Source organism: Panthera onca, chromosome D4, assembly GCF_046562875.1.
Source record: "Panthera onca isolate mPanOnc1 chromosome D4, mPanOnc1 haplotype 2, whole genome shotgun sequence".
Lineage (NCBI taxonomy): Eukaryota > Metazoa > Chordata > Mammalia > Carnivora > Felidae > Panthera > Panthera onca.
In genome coordinates this window covers 80,286,479-80,314,193 of record NC_138351.1, presented here as the reverse complement: position 1 = coordinate 80,314,193, position 27,715 = coordinate 80,286,479, and the positions used below count along the sequence as shown (strand labels likewise).

Sequence of the window (27,715 nt, the reverse complement as noted above, 5' to 3'; positions counted from 1 at the left end):
TGTATTCTGCTGCCTCCTAAGTATTCAGCAACCCTTCTGTCAAGCTGAGGCTTCCCCAGACATGGGGTAGTGTGGTATGTGATTAAGGACAGGAGCTCTGGACTTGGGCCTGAGCTTGAAGCCTCATAACAGGCACCCTAGGCATCTTTTTGGGGAAACTGAGGCTCTGGGACGTTAGATTACTTGCCTAAGGCGATGGAGTCAGCAGGTGGCAAAGCTGGGTGTGAGCCCCCTGCTCTTTGGTTTCAGAGCTCCGCATTCTTTCTCCAGCACCGCCCCAGTGCTTAGACAAGTTTGGCCGCACATCTGGGGATTTAAACTAGCTGTCAGGAAATATTTCCCGGCAGGGTCGTGCATCAGTGAAACGGCTCACTGCGGGGGACATTGTGGCACCTCCTGGAAACTGTTAGACGTGGAAATGAAAAGAAGGCTCCCATCAGGGATGGGTTTTAGAATTGCTGCTCTTAGTGGTACTTCACGCACTCCCCGATATCTCTCAGGCCTGCACTGAGTTCTGGTCTGGGCTAAGGACTGTACCAGGCACTGGGAACGTGAAGGTGAAAGGCCAGCCCCTCCTGGGAAGGAGGGAGAGAGGAATCCAAATAAACAATTGCTAGGTAGATAAATAAGCAAGCCGATGTAGTTCCTCTGGCAGCATCCTGCACGTGGAATGTTTGTCCCGGGCAAGACGCATAAGGGGCCGTGGAAGCACAGAAAGGAGGCACTGTTGTGCACAGTTTGAAGATGGGCTTGCAGAAGGAGAATTAGATCTGGATGTTGGAGGGTGAGTAGGAGTTTGTTGAGTAGGTGTAGAGGACCAGGCATATTCCAGGCAGAGGGAACAGCACGTGCAAAAGCATGGGGGCACAAAATAGCCTGGTGTGTGCAGGGAATTCTGGCTAATTTAGTAGGGCATCTCCATAGGTGGTGTGAGGGGATATTCCTGGGAAGCCTGCCCAGAACTAGATCGTGGAGGGTCTCAGATGCTGTAAGAGGGCGTTTGGGTTTGATCCTCAGGATAGTGGGGTTATCGATGGATTTTAGGTGGGTGTTGGTGGTTATCATGGCCAAGCTCACCTTTCAGAGTAGTTACTCTGAGGAAGAGGGTAAGAGAAAGGACTAGGGTCAGAGAGGCTTGTTAGGCTGTGGCCGCACAGGGCCGGGGGGGTGGCTTTCGGCAAAGGAGGTACTGATATACGTATGTCTGATTTGCAGACTCTGAAATTTACCAGCCCGATGGCCTTGCCGTCTTGCCAACGTGCAATGAGAATCCTTCTGAAGATTTTCCGGGCCCGACCTCAGTAGCTACTTACTTGAGTCAGCTTCCCACTAAAGTCAGCGTGATTGGGACCCACCAGTCGGAGAACGTTGACACCTCGGGTGACGCAGAAAACTTAAAACAGAAAATCTGTGACTTGGAAACTGAGCTCGAGGGCTACCGGAATTTCTTATTTCAGCTTCAAAAGCACTCCCAGTGCAGTGAGGCCATTATCACAGTTTTGTGTGGGACAGAAGAAGCGGCCCAGGATGCCTTGAACAAGCCCAAGGGTAGTGCCGACGAAGAAGAAATGACCTTTTCAAGTTTGCAGCAGGTTCGGTATGTGAAACACATGAAGATCCTTCATCAGCTGGCTCCAGAGGTGACCGACGGTGGGCTGCTGGAGGGCCTCAGACGGCAGCTGGTGGATCAGGAGTGTCAGCTGCAGAAGGAGCAGAACTTGAACGTGGAACTTTTCAGTGAAATCCGTAACCTGCAGAATAGGTTCAGAGATCTTTCCCCCTCCAGGTACATCCCACCTCTGCTTCTTCCACGGTGGCAACCTGCAGTTCCCCCACGTTGCCTCTAGGTCAGAGCCCGTGAGCGAGGGGGGGGATGCTGCTCGGTGGGTTGTGGTTGTGGGTTGTGTGCTGGGCAAGGCTCGATGGTGGGTTTAGGGCAGGTGGGCCCGATGGAGAGGTGAACGCGAGGCCACAGGGAGCAGTGGCTGTACAATTCTTGTGTTGTGTCTTCCGGAATTGGCAGAACAGATTTTGCCCTCCTCAGGCTGGGAACAGGGTGAAGGTATTATGCCAGCCACTCGGGGAGTCCTGGTACATTTGCTGAACGGCAGTGTTTCCTCCTGGACCCCGTTATTGGCTTTTACTGCGGGGTTGAAACTGATGTCCTAGCTGGGGTAGGAAGGATATAAATATTTCCCGTATCTTTACCCTTTAAGGTCATCTTAGAGAAATAAGCCTGTGTTGAAAGAGAAGAATTCTTACGTCATGTTTTACGGGCATAGATAGGTACGGTTTTGCTTTATGAGATGTGACAAAAAAGCGATCAGTTGCAAAGTTGACCTTCATTCGTCACTAATTTGAGACAGACACATTATTCTAAATTGTCAGGAGCCAGAGCGAAGTTTCTCGAGCCTTCGCAAACAGCAGGCTGGGAGGAAGCTTGCATTTTATTGAAAGACAGTAGTGTCAGATGCCCGGGTAGGCACTTTTCTTATTTAATCCTCAGCATCGCCCGGAAAGGTGGTGTTCCTAAATATGGATGAGGAAGTGGAGCCTCGAAGAGGCCTCCCTGACCGAGCAGATGGCCCAAGGAGATGGGTGGTGTTGCTCAGAGCTGTTGCCAGTGCGCGAGCCCGCAGTGTCCTGCCTGAGCACCCCCCCCCCCGCCCCGTGTTCTTCCCACCCGCGAGCCCTGCCCCACCTTCAAGGCTGACGTCACATGGTCTGTACGTGCACGCTCACCACCAAAGGCGGTCAGCAGCCCCACGTACTGCCCTCATTTCAGGAAAAGGGGGACACGTTGAACTGAAGGGTCAGTATCTTTGCCGAGCCACACTGGGGCTGAGTTACTGTGGCCACACCGTATATGAGCCACGTTTTGCTTAACTTGGGTTTTTCTCCGTGCCTCGGAGTACTGGTGGGCTCACACGGGGGAAGACAGATCCGGCGTCAGGAGAGGTCGTATCGTGCGATGCAGCATGGGCTTTGAAGGCGGGCTGTTTGAGTCTGAAACCTTCCCCATTTAACTTCGCGATCTCAGAGTCCGTTTCCTCACTGTAGACAAGGAGGTTCATACATTGGTTGAAAGATTGGGAGGAACGGTTAACTTATAAAAAACACCTAATGCAGTGACCGGCAGATCATAGACCCTCCATAAATGGTAGTTAGGATTATGATTACCCCCTGACCTTTGGAGAGGAGAGAGTCCCGATTTTGTTTTCCTGTGTCAACAGTTTCTTTTTTCTTCTTCATGGGAATTTGTGGCGGGTCCTCTGACCCTTGGAGCACTTGTTTCTATAATTCAGAATAATATTTTTGAGGAGTTTATGGAAACTAAATGTTCTCCCGAGTTCTTGCCAGTCTGTACTGTAATTGGGGGCTTTATAAGGTTGAAAATAGCGCAGGAGAACCTTTGTTCCAGCGTTTGTGGGTTGTTTTGAAATCGAAGGAGTGACCTTACACACTTCCAATTTTTCTAGAAGTATATATACTTGTACAGCTGCAGGCTTTAAAAAATTGTGCTCTGTCATTTTTCCAATTAGTGTTAAGGTCACAAAAATGCAATTCTGAAATGGTACAAGCGTTTTCTCCCCCCTCTTTTATCAGATACGATTCATTAGTTCAGTCCCAAGCCAGGGAGCTCTCCCTTCAAAGACAGCAGATTAAGGACAGCCATGGCATCTGTGTCATTTACCGTCGACATATGAACACCGTGATTAAGGCATTTGAGGAGTTGCTACAGGCCAGCGACGTGGATCGCTACGTGGCGGAGGGCTTCCAGGAGCAGCTGAATCAGTGTGCCGAGCTACTCGAGAAACTGGAAAAGCTGTTCCTCGACGGTAAGTAGGGCAGGGGCTTGCGAGTCTTAAGACACAGCATTTATCGGTCTAAGACTTCTTGGCAGTACTTAGCTCTGCTCTGATGAGGTGACAGTGGAGCCACACTGGCTGCTGTCCCTTCCGGTGACTGCTTCTAGTGGCTGGTGGTCCTCACTGCTCCAGACCCGGGGTCCGGCTGGGGAGGGACACCCCTCCAGTGCCCGCCACATGGCTGCTCCAGATTTTCAAGAGAAGATGGGAATCGGGATTTTTTTTTTTTTTCGAGGGGGAGGAGGGTAAGAACTCTTGAGTTTTAAATGTTGGCAACAACAGACAAAACAAGCAAACAAAAAAACCCCAAACATTTATCAGTTAAAAAAAAATCTATTCAAGGGTCAGAGGTGGTTTAGAGCAAGGATGAAAGAAAGCCTCTGCTAAACAGTCACTATGTGCTAGGCACTTAAATAGGGGCTGTTGCATTTAAGTAAAAAAATAATCATTTGCAATTCTTTTGAGACTAGAACGAGAATTCTCTTATACTCTTTACCCAGCTTCATCAGTTTTGCCGTATTCGCTCTGTCGTTTCTCTCTCTGCGTGTATTCAGATCTTCCTCGATTTGTGATGGGGTCGCATCCCGGCAGACTCATCACGAGTTAAAAGTATCATAAGCCAAGAACGCATATAACACCCCAACCTCCCAACACCATCGCTTAGCCCAGCCCAGCTGAAGCGTGCTCAGAACACCTACAGTAGCCCACTGTTGGGCCCTGTCCCCTCGCGCAGAGCCCATTTTATAGTGAGGTGTCGAGTACCTCGTGTTGTATGCCGAACGCCCTGCTGAAAGTGAGAATCAGAATGTCTGTGTGGGTCCAGAATGGTTGTATCAGTTATTTCCTCTCGTGATGATGGGGCTGACTGGGAACCACAGCTCACCGTCTCTGCCCGGAGCCAGGAGGGAGGATCGTGCCGCATGTCCCCGGCTCGGGAAAAGATCAAAATTCAGCATCTGCAGCACAGTCCTTACTGGGTGCCTGTTGCTTTCACACCGTCCTGAAGTCAAGACCTGTAAGCTGAACCATCATAAGTCAGGGACCACCTGTGTTGGCACGTATATACACGCATATGTATGCATATATGTGCGCACATACGTTATTATTATTGTTATTTTCTAAGACTTTATGTTATGTTATTTTAAAATGGGCTTCACACCCAGCACGGAGCCCGATATGGGACTTGAGCCCAAGGTTCTGAGATCAAGACCTGAGCTGAGATCAAGAGTCGGACGCTTAACCGACTGAGCCACCCAGGTGTCCCCCCCCCACCCCCCGCTGTTTTTTTTAATTTAATTTTATTTTTTTTAACGTTTATTCATTTTTTGATAGAGAGAGACAGAGCATGAGTGGGGGAGGGGCAGAGAGAGAGGGAGACACAGAATCCAAAGCAGGCTCCAGGCTCTGAGCTGTCAGCACAGAGCCTGACGCGGGGCTCGAACTCACAGACTGTGAGATCATGACCTGAGCCGAAGTCGGACACCCAACCGACTGAGCCACCCAGGCGCCCCCCCGCTGTTTTTTAAGATTTTATTTTTAAGTAATCTCTGCACCCAACGTGGGGCTCGAACTCACAACCCCGAGATCAAGAGTTGCACACTCCACCGACTGAGCCAGCCAGGCACCCCACATTATTATGATTATGATTGTTATCTTCTCCTAACCCTCTGAGGATGGATTGATGGTGTCCTGTCCTTTCCCCCTAGATGTGTCAGTGTGTGGCCCCTCACACTGGAGACACTCTCTTAGCCAAAACACCGCTGCTAAATTCATGACACAGTATCATCGTCTCATATACAGTCTATACTAAAATTTCGCTAATTGATTTCAATAATGTCTTTTATGAATTTTATTCCTGATTCTGTTCCAGGACCCACTCCCTATGTTACATCAAGTTGTCTGTCTCTCTGGTTTCCTTTAATCGGGGGTAGTCGTTCACCCTTTGTCTTTCATGACACGGACCTATTTGAAGAGTTCAGGCCAGTGCCCCAGTTTGGGATTATCTGTTTCTTTAGGATTAAGTTAGGAAAATTAGATGAGATTATGTGATTTGGGGAAGAATGCGATGTTAAGTATTGTGTTCTCATGGTATCGTGTTCACGAGGCCGCATGCCGTTAGTTTGTCCCGTTTTTGGCGAAAATAACTTTGACCGTTTGGTTGAGCTGATAGGCGTCAGGTTTCTCCACTCTAAATGACAACATTTCCCTGTGTCATATAGAAGCAATTAGTGGGAGGTACTTTGTAACCTTGTAAATACTTGGTTCCTCTTCAAATTTGTACTCGAGGTTTGCACAACGTTCCTTGCCTCTGTTATTAATTAATGACTATGATGGTGGCCACCTGGTGGTTTTTTTTTTCCCTAATGTCGTTATTCTGTCTTCATTTCTTATTAGATGGCGTCTGTAGAAGGATAAACTCTTCCTTTACCTGCCCTTTTTTATTCCTAGATTTGTTGTTTGTTTATTAGCAGTGTGGACTTAGTTTAGGTTCTTATTTTATTCAGGGGACTATTACTCATTCTGTCATTCATGCCGATGCTCAAATTGTTCCTCATTTGGCAAGTGGCAATTCCTTTTGACAGGTCTCCATCTTTTGGAGGAGCTTCCTTCTGTACATCTGCATCCTGGCACAAAAAAAGATGTTCCAGCCCCATTGATACTGTCTCTGCCCCTGAATCAGCCATTTCTCCAAGTAGCCCTGGTTCATCTTAAAGGAGAATGCTACGTAAAAACTATGATTTGGAGGGAGTGCCTGGGTGGCTCAGTCGGTTGAGCGTCCGACTCCGGCTCAGGTCATGATCTCGTGGCCCGTGAGTTCGAGCCCCGCATCGGGCTGTGTGCTGACAGCTCAGATTCTGTGTCTCCCTCTCTCTCTGCCTCTCCCCCGCTCATGCTGTCTCTCTCTCTGTCAAAAATAAATAAACATTAAAAAAACAACAACTATGATTTGGGGCTGCGTAGGTTCATTGCTGCTAGGGGATCATTGTTTCTAGACCCTTTAGCAGGCGGGACTAGAATATAGCTCACATGCGTACACGTGCACGTATATAACAATATGTAATTTATTTTAAAAATCGTTATTTCACAGTGGGGCCTCCAATTCCAGTCCAGCCCACCGTGCCCTTTATTGCTGCTTCCACTTCTGTATTTGTGTTTCCTGTCTCCAACAGTGAGAATCCTGGCTCTCACATCAGTATATCCGCTCCTTTGCTTAGTTCTCTAAGACACACAGATAGTTCCAGAATTGCCCCATCCTTACTACTGTGAAAAGCAAACCTACTAAGAGATCAGTTCTTTTAGTTTTTAGGCTAAGGGTATGTAGTCAGGTCTTAAATTGAAAAGTTATTGGATTTCATTCTTTATGCAGTGTTGTTAGAATATTCATGTGAAATATAATTAGATGTATTTGTTTCCATTTGTGCTCAATTTTAGGGTTAGGGTTCCCCTCCCGTTTTTACTGATTTCATTTTATGTTTCGAATATGAAAAATATTAAGGTGGTTCTCAAGCTAAAACTTTCTCCATTGAAATTGCCTCTATGAAGTCATTATTTTTGTCCTTCTCCTTTATATCCATGAGTATGACTTTCTAGTTCCCCTTTCTCAAACCTTCGGGAACTGGGCTTTTAGGCATCCCAGCCTCTCCACGGAATGGGCATTGCCTGAGACACTAACACCTTCTACTTTGCTAAATCCGGTGATCGCTTTTGGGTGGCACCTCACCCAAACTCACAGCAGTATTTTTTGGATGTGGCCCGTCCCTCCCTCCTGGGGGAAATCCTTTCCTCCCTGGGCTTCTAGGAGGACACCACCCAGAGCCAGTTCTCCTCCCACCCCACTGGCCGCACCTTGGAGGTTCTGCCTTCAACATGTACTGCAAATCTGACCGATCTCCCCTTCCTCATTGCTGCTGCGGCTCCAGTGGATTATTCCAGGCCTGGCCTCCCCGGCCTTCCGGCCTCCACCTGTGTCCTGCCACGGTCCATTTCCGTACAAGAGACAGAGTGATCTTTTCAAAATGTAATCAGGTCCTGTTCCTTCTGCTCAAAATCAAAGGCTTTCCTATGTGAGTTGTAACAGTTAAATAATGAGCATGAAGCCTTGACTCAGCGCTGGGTACATGGCTCCTATGCACTCCGTGCTTGCTAATAGCTATACCTGTTGTGAGCAGGGGGCTTACTCCTCAGAACAACCTGTTTTACTTGAGGAACTTAGCCTTACAGAGGAAAGTCAGTTGCTCAAAGTTATAACTGACTTGGTGAAACCAAGATTTGACCTTAGTTCTTCTGTCTTCGTACATACAAAACAGATGACTCACGAGGGTCCACCTATATTCAACTTAATTTCAAGATAGAACGTGGGATAGTTTGGGTTTCTGGGTCTAGAGAGCTTTTCCTGATTTTTTTTACAGAACCTAACAGCTCAGGCCTGTTGCACATTGATTGTCCTCGGACCAGCTCCCCAGGACCCTGAGGGCCAGGACACAGGAGCAGTTGACTTTTCCCAGCTTTGCGAAACCCGCTTTCTTCTGACTAAGGGTTTCCAAATAAGCTAGTTTCCATTGTATTATTGGAGCAATAACTGGGTCCTCAAGATAGAGCTGTATCTTCCAGGCCCGAGGCGTTTTTCTGTTTGTCTCTCTTCTTCCTGCAAGCCCTCAACCGGCCTGAGGAGGTGGGAAGCCTGGGAAGCCGAGAAAGACTGCCTCTGGCACCAGCTGCCCTCCCTCACTCATCCAGCCGCCCCCCTTGATTTATTTTTTAGTTATTTACCTTGACAAGCCCAAGGAGATCTCACTTCTTGTTTCTTGCTGGTTCTGGAAGTAGAAAGCACTTCAGGCTTAGCAGACAACACAAACACAGAACTTTATTTTCTTGTATACAAAAGGCGTAAAAGTCTCAGGTACCTCTCTCTAACTTCCTTTCTTAGTAAAATGTAACCAAAGTGGGTCTTTCTTGGATGCTATCCGAGGGGTCTGGCTCCTGCATTATGAAAGGAGCTTATTGTAAAGTAGTTTTATATTTGAGGTAATTGCATGGCATGAGTTCCTAAAAATTTTAAATATAACTTTTTTTTTTTTATTAATACAAAGCAGTACTTGTTTATGGTAGAATAACAGATAAGCAAATACTCCTATAATTGCATTATTTATACAGCAAAAATGAACACCCTGGAATTTATACTTTCAGTTCTGTTTTATACGTATATGTATTTTTTGTGGAACTAGAACTCTTTGCAGCCTTTCCCTCTGTCCAGTTGTAGATAATAAATATTAACCTACATTGTAAGTTTTAGTGACTGCAGAGCATTCTTTTGTATGAATGTCCCGTAATTCACTTAATCATTCCCCGTTAGGTGGACATTTAGATTGTTTCCAGTTTGGGGCTATTGAAAGAACACCATGCCGGAATCTTTGTATATATCCCTGCTTTCCTTTAACAATATTTAGTTGGTAGGATGGTGGTGTGGTTTCTCACTCCTTGTAAGGATGAGAGCCGGGTGTGTTTTCTAGCTTCACAAGCTAGGGATTTCACTAGGGGTCCAGAACCCTGCAAGATTTCTCTGCCTCTGTGCATTTTTCTGAGATGAGGATCTGCAAATTTCAGATTCTAAAAGTGGGTTGGGAGCCAAAGTAGATGGAGAACTGGGGTTGCAGTCCCAGCTTTTCCACTGTGTCCTCGCCCAGAGTGCCCCCCAAGGCCAGTAGCGTAAATGAGGAGGACGGCGTTGTCGCCAGGAATGTCTGAGTAAGCACTGGGGAAGATGGTAGGAGATGGTGAGGCAGCCTCTTTCCTCCAGCAGCTCACCAGGTTTGTCAGGGTTTAGCCACGTGAATAGAAGGCAACCGCTGGGGTCCTTTCTCTTGACTCTCCTCTGCCTGCAGGAAGAACCTAAACTGTTCATTACTTTCAAGGCCTCCCACTGTCTGCCTCGTCTAGCCCACTACCGTCTCGATGGTGGTGGTGGTGGTGATGATGATGATGATGGGGAAGCCATGAGGAAGGCTGGTCTTTAGCAGCTGCATGTTGTATGCTAGGCATTGTTCTCAGCCTAGGAGAAGGTACGGTTCATCACCTTCATTTAAAATTGTTTTAATGTTTATTTTTGAGAGAGAGACAGAGAGCAAGCAGGGGAGGGGCAGAGAGAGAGGGAGACACAGAATCCGAAGCAGGCTCCGGGCTCTGAGCCGTCAGCACAGAGCCCGACGCGGGGCTCGAACTCACAGACTGCGAGATCATGACCTGAGCCGAAGTCGGACGCTTAACTGACTGAACCACCCAGGCGCCCCCATCATCTTCATTTAAGAAACAAGGAGCAGAGAAGTTAACATACTGGCTCAGGGCTGCACTAGGTGTAGCAGGGTCTGGATTTGAGCCCGGGCAGTTTGCTTCCACAGCCTGACCTCCTGACCGCCATGATGTGGTACTTCCCACACTCTTGTCACTTCGGGTGTCTGGTCTGTACCTCTGTGCTGTGGGCCTTGCTTGCAACTCCCCACTTCTGGGACTTTGTTCAAACCACTCCCTTTGCTAGCAGGCTTTCACTGTCTCTTCCCTTCTAGAAAGCTTCTAGGAAGCTTTCTTTGTTCACCCCAGGTGGAAGCAAAACTGTTTGGTTTTTTATTCTGGGTTGTTCGTAGCTTGCACATGACAATTACGTCCGGCCTTGTGAAGGACACTCTGCCAGGGTGGACAGAACAGACCCTTTGGAGCCAGACAGACTTGAGTTCAAATCTCAGCCTTATGGTTCTCTTATCCCTTTCATGGTCAGATTTCCTCTGTGGGGGAGTACTACCTGTCTTGCGCAGTTATTTCTGAGGATTAAATGAGATTATTTCAAGTGTCTGGTATCCTGCCTGACCAATCTTGGGAGCTCAGGAGGTGACAGCAGTGATTTCTCGTGAGCATATTTTATTTCTTGACAGCATAAACTCCTGGAAGATGGGGACCTCGTCTCGTCCCGGCCTTCCAAACTAGGCCGGGGCCATACATGTGGTGCCCAGTCAGGATTTGCGGGCAATACTGCTAGTTTTGTGTGGTTTGGATCTTACGCTGGGGCTCCCTTCCATTCTGTGTCTGACTCTGTCTGACCCGCATAGTAGGGACCTGGAGGGAGAGGTATCTCTGAGCTCGGAAGGGAAGTCTTCCAGGAGGAAGGGGTATTGGAGGGGTATTCTGTATTGGAAGGATTCATACTTGATGGGGAGAGGTATTTTGGGAGCCGTAATGGGCATGCGGGGTCGAGTTAGCATGGTGAACCAGGCTCTCCGGTAAAATGGCACATTTTTCCTCCTAAGTAGCCCTGGGATCTGCCCTCCACGTAGCGCCTTAGCTGCTTCCTATCTGCATACAGCAGTCCTTTCCTGCCTCAAATATCTGTCTGTCGTTACCTCCTCTAAATTTGCCCCGATGGTCCAGGCTGGGTCATGTTCATTTCTTCTGTGCGCCCTCCCGTGGTATCCCGTGCTGTCCCTTGTCACAGCTCAGTAGTGTAATTGTCTTTTGGGTCTCTTGTCCCCACTCAGCTGTGAACTCATTGAGGGTCGGGTGGCCCCTCAGTCACCTCTGTATCCCCAGTGTCCAGCACGGGCACCAGGGGGAGAGTGTAAGCACGTTATACAAATTACTGGCGGACGGAAAGGAAGAAACATTTGGGCCGTGGAGGAGATGCCAGGCTATGATATTTGAACCGGGTTCTCTACGACCGATGGACTTTGAGCAAAGGAGTCCTGTTTCAAAAGAGGCCTCTCAAATGGAGGCAGCATACGCGATGGACCGGTGCAGGGAGGAGGGCGGGCCGGCCAGTCCTGCAGGTCCTGCGTGATAATTCTCGTGTTCACATGTGGAGCGGGTGACTAGACGAGTTTTTATTTGACAAGGTGAGGCCCCCGCCACGACCCAGCTTTTAGGCGTAGCGGTAAGATTTGCCTGAAAGATGGAAGCGGTGCCTTCATGCCACGCTCCCTAAGCTGTTGGAACAGCCAGACAGTTGGTACCTGTCACCTGTGTGGAGCAGTTTCCACCACGAAGTTCACCGCACCACTCGTAATGACGTCCCTGTGACTCCCACGCTAACCATTTGTCGTTTGGTTTTAAAGAACTCTGTTGTGGCTGGGGAATGGGCAGGATACAGTTGTTGAGTCCTTACAGACTCCTCGAAGGACGTCCTGTTTGAAGACAGAGAAACTCGTGCTTTGGGTGGTCTCAGGACACTTCCTTCTGTGGTCGTGGATTTTATTAAGGAATTGAGGTGTTTTTTTTGTTGTTGTTGTTGTTGTTTTGTTTTTTTGATAGTTACAAGATGAATTTTTGGTCGGAAGCCCCAGAGTGCTTAAAGCCTGCCCCCGACCAGTGGTACCCTGCCCTGTGCGGTTTCCGAGGTGTGTGTCTGTGCTCCTGGAGGGCGATTGCACGGTGAGGCAGGCTGTGGTGCTATCGTGTGCTAGGCTGGTACGTGTAGACTGCTGGGCCCCTTGGAGGACCGGGCTGGGCAGATGGGCCATCCTCAGGGTTTTAGGGCCAGAATCTTACCGGCTGAATGTTGGTAAGCAGCCCTGTGCAGGTGCGAGATGGAAAATGCCGAGTTGTTCTTCTAACAGCACTTGTCGCTGCCCGTTTACGGGGGTCTTGCCGCCCGGGACTGCAAGTCAGCGTCTTGGAAATAGACCCAGTCAAATGGATATTTCCCCTCTTGACCAGGAATGTAGAAGACAGAAAGGTGGAACCCGTCCACTGTGGCAGGGGCCTGTCAACCTCTCTCTGCCTTTTGGGGAGCCACAGTGTCACTGCATTTTTGATCAGGATGTAACCAAGAGGATCAAGACCTAGTTTTGTGGTTGAGCTAGCTCTGGAGTATCTCTGAATCCTTTGCTTCACTGGAGCATGTGCTCAAGTAGGTGATCGAGTGAGTTGAGCAGAGTAAGAGGGGCCACATCACACCTTCTGGATTTGCACCTCTTTTCTGTACAGTGGAAATCCTGCCACTGTTCCGGACGGGGTCAGTGTCAAGGAGCCATCTTTGGGGCCGGGCACCTGATCTCGGGGGCCTGGCTGGCCCTCTCCCGGTGCCCGCCGATGCCCTGATCCGGGGGCCTGGCTGGCCCTCTCCCGGTGCCCGCTGATGCCATGCCATGGCAGGTGACTCTCAAGCCCTCGGGACATCGTGCTGGCTCTCGGTGCCCGTGGCTGTGCTGCTGGGGTGTTGAGGGGGCCCCGAGAGCAACACCAGCCGGCCCCGGGAGCACGTGGTGGGGACCACAAGGCACGAGGCAAACACGCGAGGCTCCGGGTGCTCCTTTCCTCTGCGCTGTGGTGTTCGAGAACTTTCCCTTTTAGGAGTAGTTTTGAAAATGGTATGTGTGGGTGCACTTTAATTATAGTCTCATGTTTCAAGTACGGCCACAGAAGGGTTTGTTTTTTCCTTTAGCCACACGTTAGCTTCTTCAAAGAGCTCATCCCAGGCTGCAATTTCCAGAGTTCTGAAGTATTTTTAACATGAAGTTGTTAGTCTCTTTGAAATCTGGGCTCCCGTGTTTCCTTTCAGACAGCAAACGGGGCCGTGCAGGGGGAGCCGAGCGTCTTCTTCCCAGCTACGTTTCGAGCTTTATTTTGTTGTCTTTCCCCATTTCTGGTAGTCATTCCCCTGCTGCAGGCGCTGGCTTACTCAGCTGCACTCACATACTCCTCTGCCTGCTAATCCCACTTCTGAGAGTCTTTCCTGAGGAAATCATTTAAATGCAGATAAAGCTGTATGTACAAAGATGTGTATTTCCTTTATTTATAAAAGTGCAAAATTGGAGATGACCTAAATGTCAGATAAAGGGACCGGCAGAAACTGGTACATGCGTGCCTACAGTGGAATATTAATGCAGCCATTAAAACCTATGTTTCTAAAGCAAATTCAGTAAGAAAAATGCTTCTAATAATAAAATTCGAAGGGAAAACAATTAAGCCCCAGTGCAGTGTCACCCAGGCCAAAACGCGTGGGAAAAAAGGATGGAAGGAAGTCCACGGCATGTCTGTTGTAGGTACCTGGAGGACGGTCATGTTCTTTTTCTTGTCTCTGTTACCCGTTTCCTGTAATGAGGATATATTCTGTTGAGAGTTTTAGAGAAGGAAAAAGAGCATGCACCCAGCAGTGCCTTTGTGATCGCTTTTTAGACTCAGGGCTGTCCCGTCCCTCCAGAGCTGGTGCCAGAGCAGTGATGAAGGAGGAGCCTGTGGTCTGAATGTGTTCTCGGTCATCCTACTTTAAATACCCGGGATTGTTAGAAAAAGCATTTAAACAAATGGAGCAGGGCCTCTGCAGATGTATGAGTCAGAGATTATTAGGGATCACTTGGGGTTTGTTTGTTTGTTTGTTTGTTTTTTAATGTTTTCCTTCTTCTTGATGTTCTTTCTGCTTCCAGGGAAATCGGCTGAAGTGGAAATGAGCACCCAGAATGAACCGACGGAGAGGTGAGTGTGTGGCGTCCGGGAAGAAGATGGCGGTTGGTCGGTCTGCTGGGTACACTGTGGCTCCCTCCCGTTCAGCGAGTCCCCTGCCTCTTGTACGTAAAGCGTAAACACCTGTGAAACTGACGGTGCCCTCGCAAAGCGAGCAGTTTACGCTGTGTTTCCCGCAGCCTTCAGTCAGTCGTTTGAGGTCATTCGTGGCATTTCTCTGTTAGGTTCTGTGACTGGGACGACACGTTCCTTCTGCCGGCCCCTGGGTACCTGCAGGCTAAACGTCACATGCCTTAGCCTGACGCTTGAGGCCCTCCTCGGTCTGACCCGTCTTTCTTTCTGTCATGTTCCCCGTGCTGCGGTCTTATCTGACCTGTTGCTGTTCTCCAGCCCGTGCCTGGACACGGGCCGTATGCTCGACTTCCTGTTGTAGTTTGGAAGTCCTTCAGCAGAGTCGGCGTTCGTGGCGATGAACCTGGCTCTCCCCGGCGCCCCCGTCTCTCTACGACTTCCCGGGATCAGCGATTCTTCCTGTAGCATTTGGCACCTCGTCACATTGTAGCACTTACCACATGGCCATGTGACGCTTCCTGCATTTACCTTCCCGCTCCCAGAATTCCCCGGAACGGGAAAGCGGCTAACGTATAACCGGGTGTTGGCGTGTGTCCGCTGCTGCCCTAGGCATCCGCGTTCATTATTTCTGACCCTAGGAGGCAAGCATTGTTGTTCCCATTTTAGGGAGGGTCAGAGTTGCATGCTTGCCTTGAAAAGGCAGAGCTGGAGTTTGAACCTGAGTCTGTCATACTCCTGAGGTCTTATTACCGCAAATTGCCTTTTTGGGGACAGAGACTGTGTCTCGAATTCCAGCCCCAAGTGTGTAGCGTATAGTTGGAATTCACAAAACGTTCATGGAATAAATGTATACTTTCTTAGTTTGCCTCGATGGCCCACAGGGAGGGTCAAGGTGTCGTCCTCCTCTGTTTACTGGTTAGAGGTTCTGACTGTTGTTAGTGCTATGGGGTATTTCCCTCCTCTTTGGAGCAGCGACCCTTTGGGCTTCTGGGGCTAAGATAAAGAAGTAGAGACCAGTCTGGGGTGCAGAACTGTAGATTTTATGGGCCTGTCGAAGGCCATATCATCAGAGGGAGCAGGTGGGGAGGCATCACCGCTCACCGGAGGAGGTTTTAATCAGAGCTTCTGTGAGTTCGGAAGAAAACCCCTTTCCCACTGTAGTATTTTTGCAGATCCCTCCCGGCTCGACCCTCCGCTCCCATCCTTCTCATAACGGATCACATTGCAGTGGCGGGCTGTGGAGAGGGCAAGCAAGGCCTCCAGGGTGGAGGCGGTCGTAACTGAGAGCTAAAGGATGAGGCCAGGGGCAGGGATTGCCGGAGAGTGTCCGTGTGTGAGGCGAGGGAGACATGGCCCTGCGAGCTGGTGCCGGGAACGTAAGGGTCAAGGCCAGAGGACAGGCAGGGCCTTGCTGGACTGGTCCTCAGATTCTCTGTTAAGAGCGCAGATTCTGTGCTGCAGGAAGAGGGGAGTCTTTGAAGGAGGGTAAGCTGGGGCCAGGCAAGAGATTTGCTGTTGTGAAAGACGCCCGTGGTTGCTTGGAGAATGGGCTGCGGGGCGGGGGGTGGGGGGGGGGGTGAGTGGAGCCTCTTTCAGCCCCCTTAACCATGTGTCACCCTTCCCGTTTCCGACAGGTTTGTTTCTTTTCCTTCTGTTCTGCCTTTTTCAGCTGTAGGCTTAGCGCTCACACGGGTCACTCCTAAGCTAATTAAATGGGTGCCCTTGGCCCATTCGGCACTTTGGCAAGGCAGCGACAAGCCCGTGCGTCCATCACACTGTCTGGGTGAAGTTGCATCTGGTGTTTACCTGTTAATGAATGCGTGGCAGCTCCGGAGTCCTTTGCTCTTGTCTGAGCTCATGAATAATGAGACAAGAAGTAATAGGAAAAAGTGGGAGAAAAAAAAGAGCTTAAATTAAGGAGCTTATCTATAATGGAGATTCAGGTGGGCTTTTCGCAGAGTTCAGGGTATTCTTCCTTATGGCTTAGGTGGCTCTTGGCAAATACAGGTTAATAACCAGATGATTGCCAGAGTGGTGGTTTTGGGACCTGCTTGGAGGCCGTGAGGGTTTTGAGAGTTTTAAACCCATAAGGCCTCTTCATGGGTTTGAGGTGGCCTCCCACTTTCCTCTGGGGTCCCAGAGCCAGACAGACCTGGGTTCAAGTGTGAGCTCTGCCACTAAGAAGCTGTGAGACAGTGAGCAAGCTTGTGATGCAGCTCAGTCTCCCCAGCTCTGAATGAGGATGATCGTCCCTGCCTCAGAGGGTTTCTGTGGGGACCAGGCAAGGTAGTACGTCTAACATGCCTGGTACAGAGGGAGCCCTCGATAAGCAGCTGCCTTTGACCCGTGCTCTTTCTTAGGCTCCCTCCCATAAGCCACATAGTGGCTCCCCCTTCACTGGCTCCAGACTCAAGCCCACGGAGTGCTTTTTGTTTTTAGAGCGTCCTCACTAAAAACTGCTCTGGGGAAGCAAAAGGGCTCCAAAACAAAGTTGTAAATACGGGGAAATGACAAGGGACCAAGTGATCTTAAGTGTTTGTTCCCAAGTCATGGTCCTGGCTTGGAATCTTAGTGTGGGAAACGATTTCTCTTTCAATCCCTATGGTCAAGGATTGAGGAAGACAATTTAACCTACCAACACATCCTGCCTGAGTCTCCTGAGCCTTCTGCCTCTCACGCGTTGTCCGACTGTGAGATGTCTGAGAAGTCCTCCGGCCTCTCCCGAGACCAGAAGCAAGACAGTGAGACCGGGAGGACCTCGGTAATGGCGAACCATTTTTCTCAAGGTAAGCTGAGCTTTGCTAAGCACTTCAGATGCGGCCAAGGTTTCCTGGTTTAAACAGTAATATGCCGTCTTGCCTGAGTAAGCAGAGCGTAGTGACATTCGAATATTTGTCTGATGAAAGGAGATCCTGGCAGGGCCAAAGCTGGTCATTCAGACTATCATTTATCACCAGGGAAAGCTGCGGTTGTTGAAAGTGTTGGTGATTGGGGAAGAGTCATTTTTATTTCTTAATGATGACTTATTACGTGATTTGCCATTTCCTCGTGCTTCTGACAGTGGCAGAAAACAGGCTGGAAAGCAGAGGTTATGTGTCTGTTCCAAGTGTGGTTAATTTCCTGGTGTTCCTTTCAGACGCTTTCCGAGGCACTGTCGCTTTGAAGACTCTTGCTTTGAATCGTACAGATTCCCCAGAGCACCTAACGCCCCCCCCGCCCCCACCACCCACCATTTGAACATTTTGTACTTCTGTCAATCTGCAGTATTTCCCTTTAGTGTGTGACCCTTCATCCTTCGGCTCAGTCCCTTGTCCTGCCTCTGACTGTGACCCATGGGCTCAGTCGGTAGAATCAGTCTCCCAAGCCTCCATCTACCCGAGCTCCCTTTTACCTCTTCTGCATTTACAGTCTTCATTACCTCCTGTTGGGTGTTAGGGAGGGATTCATGTTTATAAGTCAATGTATTTCAGAAGTTCGAGGGATAATATAGGTGAGGGATTGGCAAATTTTTCCTGGCAAAGGCCAGATAGTAAATATTTTGGGCTTTGGGGAGCATATGGTCTTTGTTGTAGTTACTCAATCCTGTTGTTGTAGCAGAAAGCAGCCATAGACAAAACGTAAATGAGCGAGTGTGGCTGTGTTCCAATAAAACTTTATTTACCAAAACAGGTGGTAGGTGGGTTCGACCTAGGAGCTGTGGTTTTCTGGCCCTTGGTATACATTCTGGACCTCAGCTGACATCCTCTGGTCTCTCCTTTCTTCCAGTGGTTGTTTGCAAGACACCCAGAGTGGACCCAGAGCACGAATCAGACACTGGCACCTCCATTCTAAAAGCCTTTTGCTGACACCTGATCACATAGAACGTGGTTTTCGAAAATCAAAATCTTTTTTAGCAACAGAGCTCCACCCCCCTTTTTTTCAGATGAAACTTTACATGGAGGCCAAACATGTGAAAGGGCTACAGGTAGAGCCTTTATCCTCCCTGGTGGCTTCTGAGGCTTCTCTAGGATACCCCGAGCCCAGAGGAGCACAGTCTGAAAACATACCTGGAGCATGGAATATACACGTGTGATATAACTGAGGTGTTACCTGGGTTCTTCTAGTAGCCAGTTACCTAGATTTGCCTTCTTTGGATCTCTGGCTGTATCCCTGTGTGACTTCTGTGAGTTTTGTGTACTAGGTCTCTCTCGGTTATTTCTGGCTCTTTGATCTGCCTTCTGCTGATTTGGGTCAGACGTATGAGTTGTTTCCTTGTCCTTATTTGCACTTCCTTCTGTACTGTATCAACCTGGCATGGAGCTCACTCCCTTTCCAAGAACCCCCGAATCGACTCCTACAAGGCCTTTGTGGGAGAAACATACTTGATTGAGGGCTTGAGGAATTATAAGGCAGTGGGGGGTTATAGTGCAGCAGGCCAGATCATTTAATGGGAATGTTTGAGATCTCTGTTCTTTCAAACCCATCTGATATGGTGCTGGGTACCTCTCTCTGCTTTCTCTCGCCTGCCCCTCTTTTTTCCTACCCTCCCAACATGTCTGCCCCCCCCCAGCCAACCTTGGTTTATTTCCAATATAGAACCGTTTAGGCATCTCCTCTACGACTCATTATTCTGGGCACCCCTGACCTTGGGCTTATCATGCCCTCCCGGTGAATTTACCAAGCACTTTCCTGAATGGGGACAGTGTTCTCTGGAGCCCTCCTAATACACTTCACTTTTAGCTTTTTTGGTTTGCTTCTCTTCAGACTTTTGGTCTCTGCATCTGTTTTTCCTTTTGTCGTGTTTTTATTCTAAGTAGAGAGATAATTTAAGGATTTTTCCTTTTTTCACTTGACATTATATCATAAGCTTTCTGACATGTTGTTACATAACATCATTTTTAGTGGCTTTAGAATATAGTCCGTTGAATGGCTGAACTGCAGTTTTCCTTATGTTCCCCCGTTGCTGAACATTTCAGTCCTTTCTAAAATTCCACAATTACGAACACTGCTGCAAGGGAGTATCTTTGAACACGAAGCTTTCTTTCTCCTTATTTTGGGGCATTTTCTTCTCCTCGATTCTGTGAAGTGGAACTCCGAGGCCAAAGATGCACACGCGGGTTTTAGCGGTTGCTTCTTGCAGGATTTTTGGCTTTAAAGAGTTCGCGTTCGTCAGAAGGATATTTATTAGTTGTAAGAGGGACAGCTGTTTTTCTCCCGTTTCGTAAAGATGAGTGTTGTGTTTCCCCCTCTCGGTTAGGGCTGCATAATTAATAAGTGGTGTCCAGTTCCACTGGGGCTGTTTCCTTAAGCCCTAGCGATGCTTCCAGCCCCTGGCCAGACTCAGCGGGAGGTGACGCGGGCCGATGGCTGCCTAGCGCTGTTACCCCAGAAGCCGGCAGCGGGTGATGCAGATCTAAACCCGCGCGGAGGACTGCGGTCAAAATAGAGAAGTTCCCGCCTCACTCCGTCCTGACTGGCCGCCGGCAGATTTGCGAGGCAGCCAGGCAGGGACGGGAGGTGCCACCAGGACCTGGCTGCCCCGGCTGCGGGCTGCGGCGAGGGCCTCGCACGTTCCACCAGATGACTGGCCGCACTTCCGGCATTAATCGAGATAGCTGAAGGCCCGGGAATTAAGTCACCTCATAAACATTCAGATTCATGGCAGAATTACTATTTAATTAGGAAAAGATCTGTAACATGGTGCTACTTTTAAATGAAAGTCATTTTGGAGGAATTAAAACTGGGTCATAACATTAGTCTAATGTTTTAAAACAAACATTACTAAGACACACTGAGTGTACCCTAATTGATGAATTAAAGACATTAGTTTTGCCTTTGGATACCCAATGTGGTTAGGCTTTAGATCCTGATTCTAGAGTGTACCTCGAGATTGCAACTGTGTCTCCTCCTTTCTTTGTTCAAGTGAGATGTGGCAGAGGCTAGAAAAATAGGACATGCTCAGTTTAGAACATTTGAGAAATTTAAATTTTTACATCTTATTAAATGTTATATTGAGATACAGTGTAGAAGTTTTGAGAAACCTGAAATCTAACACCCAAAGGCAACTGCTGTCAATATTTAGGTATCTTTTCTTTTTTGTGTGTTTATGTGTCTTTTCTGTCTGTAAACTTTTAAATACAGTTATAATTGTGCTGGATAATCCATTTTGTATCTGTGTTTTTCTGCGATATTACATGGTCCTCGTGATAGAATTTCAGTAGCTGTGTCATATCGCGTCATGGTGGATGTAACACAGCTTACTTAATAATCTGAGTTATTTTCAGTTTTAAGTACTCCGTATAGTGCTGAAGATTAACATTTTCATGCATTCTGGCACATGGTTGTCAGCATGTCTGGTGATCTCTTTGAATAGATTCCTAGAAGTAGACTTATTTGGGGAAAGACATTGGAAAAGAACCCTTCTACGGCTAATGATAAAAATAGTTCCCCAAAGTCACGCACATTTATATTCACACGAACAGGATGTGCCCTTGAGAGTACCCTTCTTACAACTTTCACTAGCACCGGGATTATCATTTTGCTTTGTGTTTAAGTCTTAAATTAGTAAGTGGCAAATGGATAAATATATTCCTTCCGGAGAATTAGTCTCAAAAATATCTGGATTCATTATGAAGGTAGTTTAATCAACTCTCAGGCAATTCAGGCAGACTTGAAAGTGATCTGTTAGTTTCACCATAAGGAAGATTTTAAATTAATATTTGATATTTAGAAGAATAAAGGGCTGCATTACAGCTAGCATTAAAATTGTATGGAATATAATTTTTCCATGTGCTGTAAAGCCCCCTCCTTGTGGAGGGCTGCAGAGAATCATTACAGAGCTGTGTCTGTGGGCTGTGGTCACCATGCCTGGGAAAAAATCGCCAGTTACTGACTGACTCAACACATCCCGCACGATTTAGAATTTCAAGATCGTGGCATAATCCGTAAATTATTCCATTTGTTGGGGGCTTCAGACTTTAAATTAAAAATACTCTCCTTCCCGTAGACTTAGTAATGGAACATATACAAGAAATTCGAAGCTTGAGGAGACGTTTAGAAGAATCAATCAAAACAAACGAGAAACTTCGGGGACAACTGGAAAGGCAAGGGTGTGAATTTGATCAAGGTAAGGGAGGACCTTGTCGCCAGCCTGCCTGTGCTTCATCCGGGAAGGGACTCCGGTTACATTTGCCTGGATAAGCTTTCCCCATGTTGGGGAGAACTCACCCCGGTGGCCAGAGAGATTTCCGCTCAAATCCTGACCTCACCGCTCACCTCCACGGTGACCTCACTTAACGTTGCGGAAATACTGTAACGTGTTAGTTACAGTACTGTGTTCATGACGTGGGGACGATAATCCCCGTTTTATCCTGGTGCGATGAGGATTGAGTGAGCTAACTTCAGCAGGGTGCCCGCACGGTCCCTGGCACAGAGTGACTTCCCAGGCACTGAACGAGTCCGCCGGCCCCTTCACCCTGGATTGTGCTTGGCTCCTCATGTGACGTCGGTGGCTGTAGAGAAACAGATAGGGGGTTTTAAAATAAAACAGAGCGGCGTTTCGTCTTTTTGTCAGTAATGGATTTTAAAAAGTATTAGCGTGTAGGCAGTTTGGTGAGAGTCTCACACGCCCGTTCCCAGGTCGCCATTATTCCTGCGTAAACACAGTTAGATCTGAATGGAATATTCTTCCATGCGGAACTTAAAAATGGGTTTTTCCGTAGGGAAGACATTCACATGGTACAGAACTTAGTACCTCCGTTCTGTGCCCATCCATCCTCTTCTGGCTCCTCTCCTCCCACCTCTGGTAGGTGTCTTCCACATCCTTACAGTGGTTTTTCAGTGCAAATGCAAATATATCTTCTTACTCTTTCCCTCGCCCAAAAGGTAGAATACTTTGTGCCTGTCCCTGTTTTCCTTGAACAGAATATTTTTGGACATCTTTCCTTGTTGCTCCAAAGAGATTGTTTTCGTACCTGAAGAATGTGCCTTGGGAGAAGCTTTGTGCCCTGGGAAAGAGCCCGAGTTTGCTTGGGAGATGGACTGAGCTGAGTGTGGACCCCGGCTCTTCCGTGTATCAGCTGGGGGGCTTTTGGGCAAGCCACCCCACCTCTCCCGGCTTTCATTATTGTACAAAACAGAGTCATCGTGAGATTTCGATAAGGCAGTGCTCTGAATAGGGCGTTGCTCTGTGTCTCACTCAAGACGTGGTTGTTTTCTTTGCCATTATCATGTTATTTCACTATTTTATTTTGTACAACGTTATTAGTTGGACATTGCAAAGCTCGGCAACAAGTGGGGACGCAAACGTTTTTAGAGATTAAATCACGGCGTTCTAGAAAGATGAACTCCGTAGAAGCACTTGAGTCCTTGGACCCCTGGTCTGTCGTAGCCATCAGCCTGGAAGGATCTTTCCAGAGTACTGTATGTGCTGCGGTGTGCGAGATAAACAGAGTGGACCCACCCACGCCTCCCTCTCCCTCCCTCCCCCACTCTCCACACCACCCCCCATCCTGCTCCCTCCCTGTCTCTCACCCCCAGAGAAATTGATTAACCTGAGTTATTAGTCCTATCAAACCCTGGGAAGAAATACATGCCTGGACCCTTCACATTCACTCTTGGTAATGCCTGAATTAGATTCATTCTGTTTTACATTTTTCCTGGCAAATCCAATTATAGAATTATTTGGGGGCTCACATGGCCACCAGCTACAACGGAGGTGGCAGTTGCTCTGGAGAGTAATTCACTCTGATGGGAAGGTTTACAAAAAAGGCATTCATAAAGTATTTACGCTGGTGGCTGGTGGAAAGACGCGCTGTTCTCACCTTGTCTTCACAATCTCTGAAAAGACAAAGAAAGAAAAGTGGCTCCGCCTCCCCCCTGCTGTGAGTCGTTCATCTTGGGAGCGGCTTTGAGAAAGGCCTGGCTCCTTGTGATTGGAGGTGGAATATTGTTAAAACTGTCATCTCACGTGGTAGCTTGTCACCAGTTACGGGGAGTTGGTAGTGACACCTTCAGAGGAAAGACTGGCCTCTTACCTCAGCACTGGACCCCGCTGGCTCGGGCTCTGTCAGGAGCCCTTCTCTGGCCTGGGTCTCCCTTTGAGAAGCGACCACGCTAGCTGTGGTCAGAGCAGACTTCTTCTGCAGAATGTTTCCTGTTCATCCAGATGGCTGTTTGGTCCTGTTTTGGGCTCTAGCCTATCATCAGTTATGATATTAATACAGACGGTAATAGCAGTAATAATACCAACATTGATCATTTTTATTGGGCTCGTGGAGACTTGGGGAAGTTGTGTGACGTACCTGAGGTCATACAGCCATTAAGAAGCCAGAGCCATGATTCAAACCCAGGTGTCTCTGAAAAGACGGCAGAGTTCATAGGGGAGAGACATACGTGAATGAAAAAACGACGTGACATTATGATTTGTGAGTCATTAACCCGAGGAAAGGGAGTGCTGTCGTGCAGAAAGACTGTGGAACATTGGCTTCTGGGAAGCCTGATGTCATAGCTTCCTTACGGGGAGTTTGAACGTTACAGGGAATCCTTTGTGGACCAGGATGCTTTCAGCTGCGGAGAGAAGAATATGAGGAAAAACCGGTGTGGACAATGGGGGTTTCTGTTGTCTTCCATAACAAGAAATGTGGATGCAGGCAGTTCCAAGGCAGGTTTAATGACTCCGTGAAATGATAGCAGGGCTTGGACTTAGTATCTGTGATGGCCGCAGTCACTATAATACCACATCCTCTCAGGACAGTGTCCAAAGCATGGGGACGAAGATGGTGGGGCTTCCCCCTGCTCTGCTCTTTTCATCCGGGTGAGAAACCTTTCCCAGAAGCCTCCAGCAGGCTTCCCATCACGTCTCGTTGACCGGAAGCGGCACCTGGCCGTGTTCTAGCTGCGCCGGGGTCTGGGAAAGCAGGCTCTGGCATGTTGGCCGTGTGGTGTAGTAAGGAAGGTGGGGGGAGGGAGGCACCTGCCTGCCTCACGCGGAAAGCCCTGTGCTCTGCAGAGGGTAGGTAGCACGTCCCCACGCTCTGGACATTACACAGGGTGCAGTGCAGAAAGCTGAGGTGGAGGGAGTGTCAGAGCAGCTGTCCGGCCAGAGGAAGGAGTGGGATTTTCGGAGAGAGACCACAGCCTGGGCAGATATTTACAGACGAGGAAACTGGTCAGAGTTTGTAAGTGACCTCAACCCCGGTCTGTCTGGCTGTGGACCCTGATCTTTGTCGTATTAAATACTCAGAGGCTGTGAGCTTGAGCTGAGAGTTGAAAGACAACTGTGATTTTGACAGGTGAAGAAGGAGCTGGGCATTCGGGGCCCAGAGAATAAAGACCTCACGACCTCACGACCTCACTGTACAGGGTCTGGGAGATGTGTGACCGCACGGTATGTGGGGGCACAGAAGTAGCTCAGTTTGGCGGCATCCGAGGCCACTAGAGTCCAGGGTAGACAGGGAGCGGGCTGTGCGTGAGATTGGAGTGAAATAATGGAGGTCTGAAGTTTGGGCCTTGTGTTTGGTTTGTCTGTCTTCGCAGCGGAGGGCCGTCAGGTGTTTCTGAGCAGGGGATAACCTGAGTGGACTGCGTGCCCCCCACTGGCAGAGTAGCAGGGGGGCAAGGTCAGGGCGCAGTGATGAAGCTTGAACTACAGGGACGGAAAAGGGTGGGCCGGCATCCGAGGCGCTGGTGAGGAAGAGCCAGTGGTCGTGATTGCCTGCTTGGGCAATGCCAGAGAGTGGTGGTTAGGATGACTCCAGGTTTGCAGCTCAGATTAGGGGTGGTGGTGACAACATCTATAGGAGCAGAAATAAGCAGAAGAGGGCAGCTTTGGGAGGTGAGGGAGGAAAGGGGAAGACTTCAGCTTTGGCTCTGGGGCCCGGGAGCTTGCCTCAGCGGAGAGGTCTACTGAAGGTGTGGACCCCAGGAGAGACATCCGTGGAGGTTAAGACCGTCACCCACTCACCTTCGTTCACCCTTAGGGCAGGTAAGAACGGGAGGGGGTGCCTTTTGCCTCCTCTTTAATAAGCTCACTCTTATTTCCCTCTGGACTCTTGTGATACCTCATCTGCTTCACTGAAGTCATTTCCATTGCATATTGTGTTTCCTCCTCGTTTAAAACTGTTTTCTAGAAAGTTCCGTGCATACTGACCTGGCAACTATCCATAAATCACTTCACATGTGTGTTTTTATAGGTTCTACGAACAGTTTGGCTTATGGATCAGAGCTGCATAATTCTCTGACATCAGAGATCTGTTTCCTGAGGAAGCAGAACCAGGCTCTCAATACAATGCTCTCCAAGGGATCCAGAGGTAGGAACTAACGGAGCCATCTGCCGGCTGGAACCCCACAGCCCTCTGTGGCGTGGGAAGAATGCATTGGAGTCTGACCAACCTAGGTTCAAATTCTGTGGCTCTGTGACTTTGCGCAGGTCCCTTAACCTCTCTGAACCTCAGTATTATTAGCTGTAAAATAAGAGTACCTCAGGGGGCAGTTGTGACGGTTATCTCTGTGAAGCCCTTAGCACAGTGTCTCTAATAAGTATACAGCCACCTCTCGTTTGCCTCAGTTTACGGTGGAAGAGAGAAAGGCTAGAAATGCATTACTGTGCCAAAATCTCATCCAGAGACTCCCTACTATCAGGGAGGTTTTCTAGTATTTCTTAGGAAGATCCTTTCTCTTAATTCTTTCTTTTTGGAGCTTAGTCCCCAAGAGCTTTCACCTACAGTATCTCTCAATACTTAAGATGTTTCTGGAAGGAGGAATTATCAGTCCTGTTTTATAGGTAAGAAACTGAGGCCTGGGGAGTTGACCGGCCTGTGGTCCCTTGTCTAGAAATGGGCAGAGCTGGACGTGGGTCAGCGTCTCTACTTTCCCTAGAGGATACTGATGTGGCTGTTGTCTTAAGAGACAGAGTCCAGGCTTGTGCAGATCATTCATTCACTCAGCAAACATGTTAGGGCCTGTGTAGACCGATACAGAGATGAATCCCTCCCTTGAGGGACTTGTGGTCTGATGGGAGAGGCAGCCGGGCAGCCCGTGGCAGGCCAGCATGAGGATCAGGCTTGACAAGGGCAGGCTCAGGGAGCACAGCACCCAGGAGAGGCTCGGCTTCAAGAGCTCAGTCCAGAAGGCTCAGCAGGGATTAGCCAAGGTGCCTAAGATTTAGAAGAGCCAGGGCCTTTTAAGTAGAAGAAAGAGAGCAGACAGAGGCCTGGGGATTAGTGGCAGGGAGAGTATCCACCGCTCGGGACTTGTAGGAAGCTCACTGTGGCTGGAGTGTGAAGGAGGAGGGGAGCACTTGCTCAGAAATCAGCATGCCGGGGCAAAGAGTGGGACCTGAAAAGCTCGGCCCCTCTTTGGCTTTGTGACCTTGGGGAAGGAAGTCTTAATCTCTCTGTCCCTAGATTCCGAGTAGGCAGAAGAGTGCACTTGAACATGCCACTGTGCCCCCGGGGCGTGCTCTTAACTGCCCCGTCTCTGGGTCCTGGGCGTGTTTTCTCCATCAGGAGAGGTGCTCTCCTGGGCTGAGGAGCAGATGGGGCCCCAGGTTGCTTTTTGCACAGCCCTGCTGGCCTTACCGGAGGGCTTACGGACTTTCCTCACATCCGTTGCCAGAGTTTGGGACTGTTTCTTGCCTGTGTCTATAATTTATACCCACGGTTTGCTCCGCGACGGCAAAGTAACTAGGTTTGCACGGCCCATTATTGTATAGAAAATTAAACAGGCCCATTTCATCCCAGTGACGTTTAATCTGCAGCCTTGATGTTGACAGATTTATCTGCCCAAAATGCATAAGATAATTGGAATGCCAAAATCATAAATGCCAGATTAAATCTCATTCTGTTTTGTATTCCTGGAGTGCTTGAGCTGAAGGGCCGTATTTGCGTAATAGGGTTGGAAAAAACAAATGGTGTCTCTTCTCAGTGGTGCTTTTTTTGTGTTTGCAGATAAACAGAAGGAGAATGAGAAATTACGCGAGTCCCTCTCCAGGAAGGCTGCGAACCTCGAGCTCCTTCGGCGAGAGTACGCCTGCTTGAAGGAGGAGAATGAGAGGCTGCAGAAGGAGATCTGCGAGCGGGACAGGCACTCCCAGCAGCTTCTCCGGGAAGTGTGCAGCACCCGCAGCGAACTGAGCAGGTAGCGGTCAGGGTCCCCCCGGGGCGCGCTGACCCCTGCCCAAGTGCCGGGGAAGGCCAGCAAACACTCAGGCACACGACGTCAGGTGGGAACAACAAAGCACAAGGAGCAGAATCGTCTGAGGGAGGAGGGTAGGGCCTGGGGGGGGCAGATGGCTGGTTTTCTCCGGGGGTCGTCAGGGTAGGCCTCTCTGAATTAAACAGCGACCTGAAGGC

General features: G+C 48.9%; 1 protein-coding gene across 3 annotated transcripts in view; it reads left to right on the top strand.

Moving 5' to 3' along the window:
• Positions 1-27,715, top strand: part of CDK5RAP2 (CDK5 regulatory subunit associated protein 2) — a 170,555-nt gene that overhangs the window by 123,596 nt on the left and 19,244 nt on the right. For all 3 annotated transcript variants that reach the window (XM_078436550.2, XM_078436551.2, XM_078436549.2), the window contains 7 exons: positions 1,216-1,786; positions 3,607-3,839; positions 14,276-14,324; positions 16,995-17,170; positions 21,370-21,489; positions 25,556-25,672; positions 27,311-27,500. In XM_078436550.2, the coding sequence (XP_078292676.2) occupies positions 1,216-1,786; positions 3,607-3,839; positions 14,276-14,324; positions 16,995-17,170; positions 21,370-21,489; positions 25,556-25,672; positions 27,311-27,500 (1,456 nt within the window). The remainder of the gene's footprint in view (positions 1-1,215; positions 1,787-3,606; positions 3,840-14,275; positions 14,325-16,994; positions 17,171-21,369; positions 21,490-25,555; positions 25,673-27,310; positions 27,501-27,715) is intronic.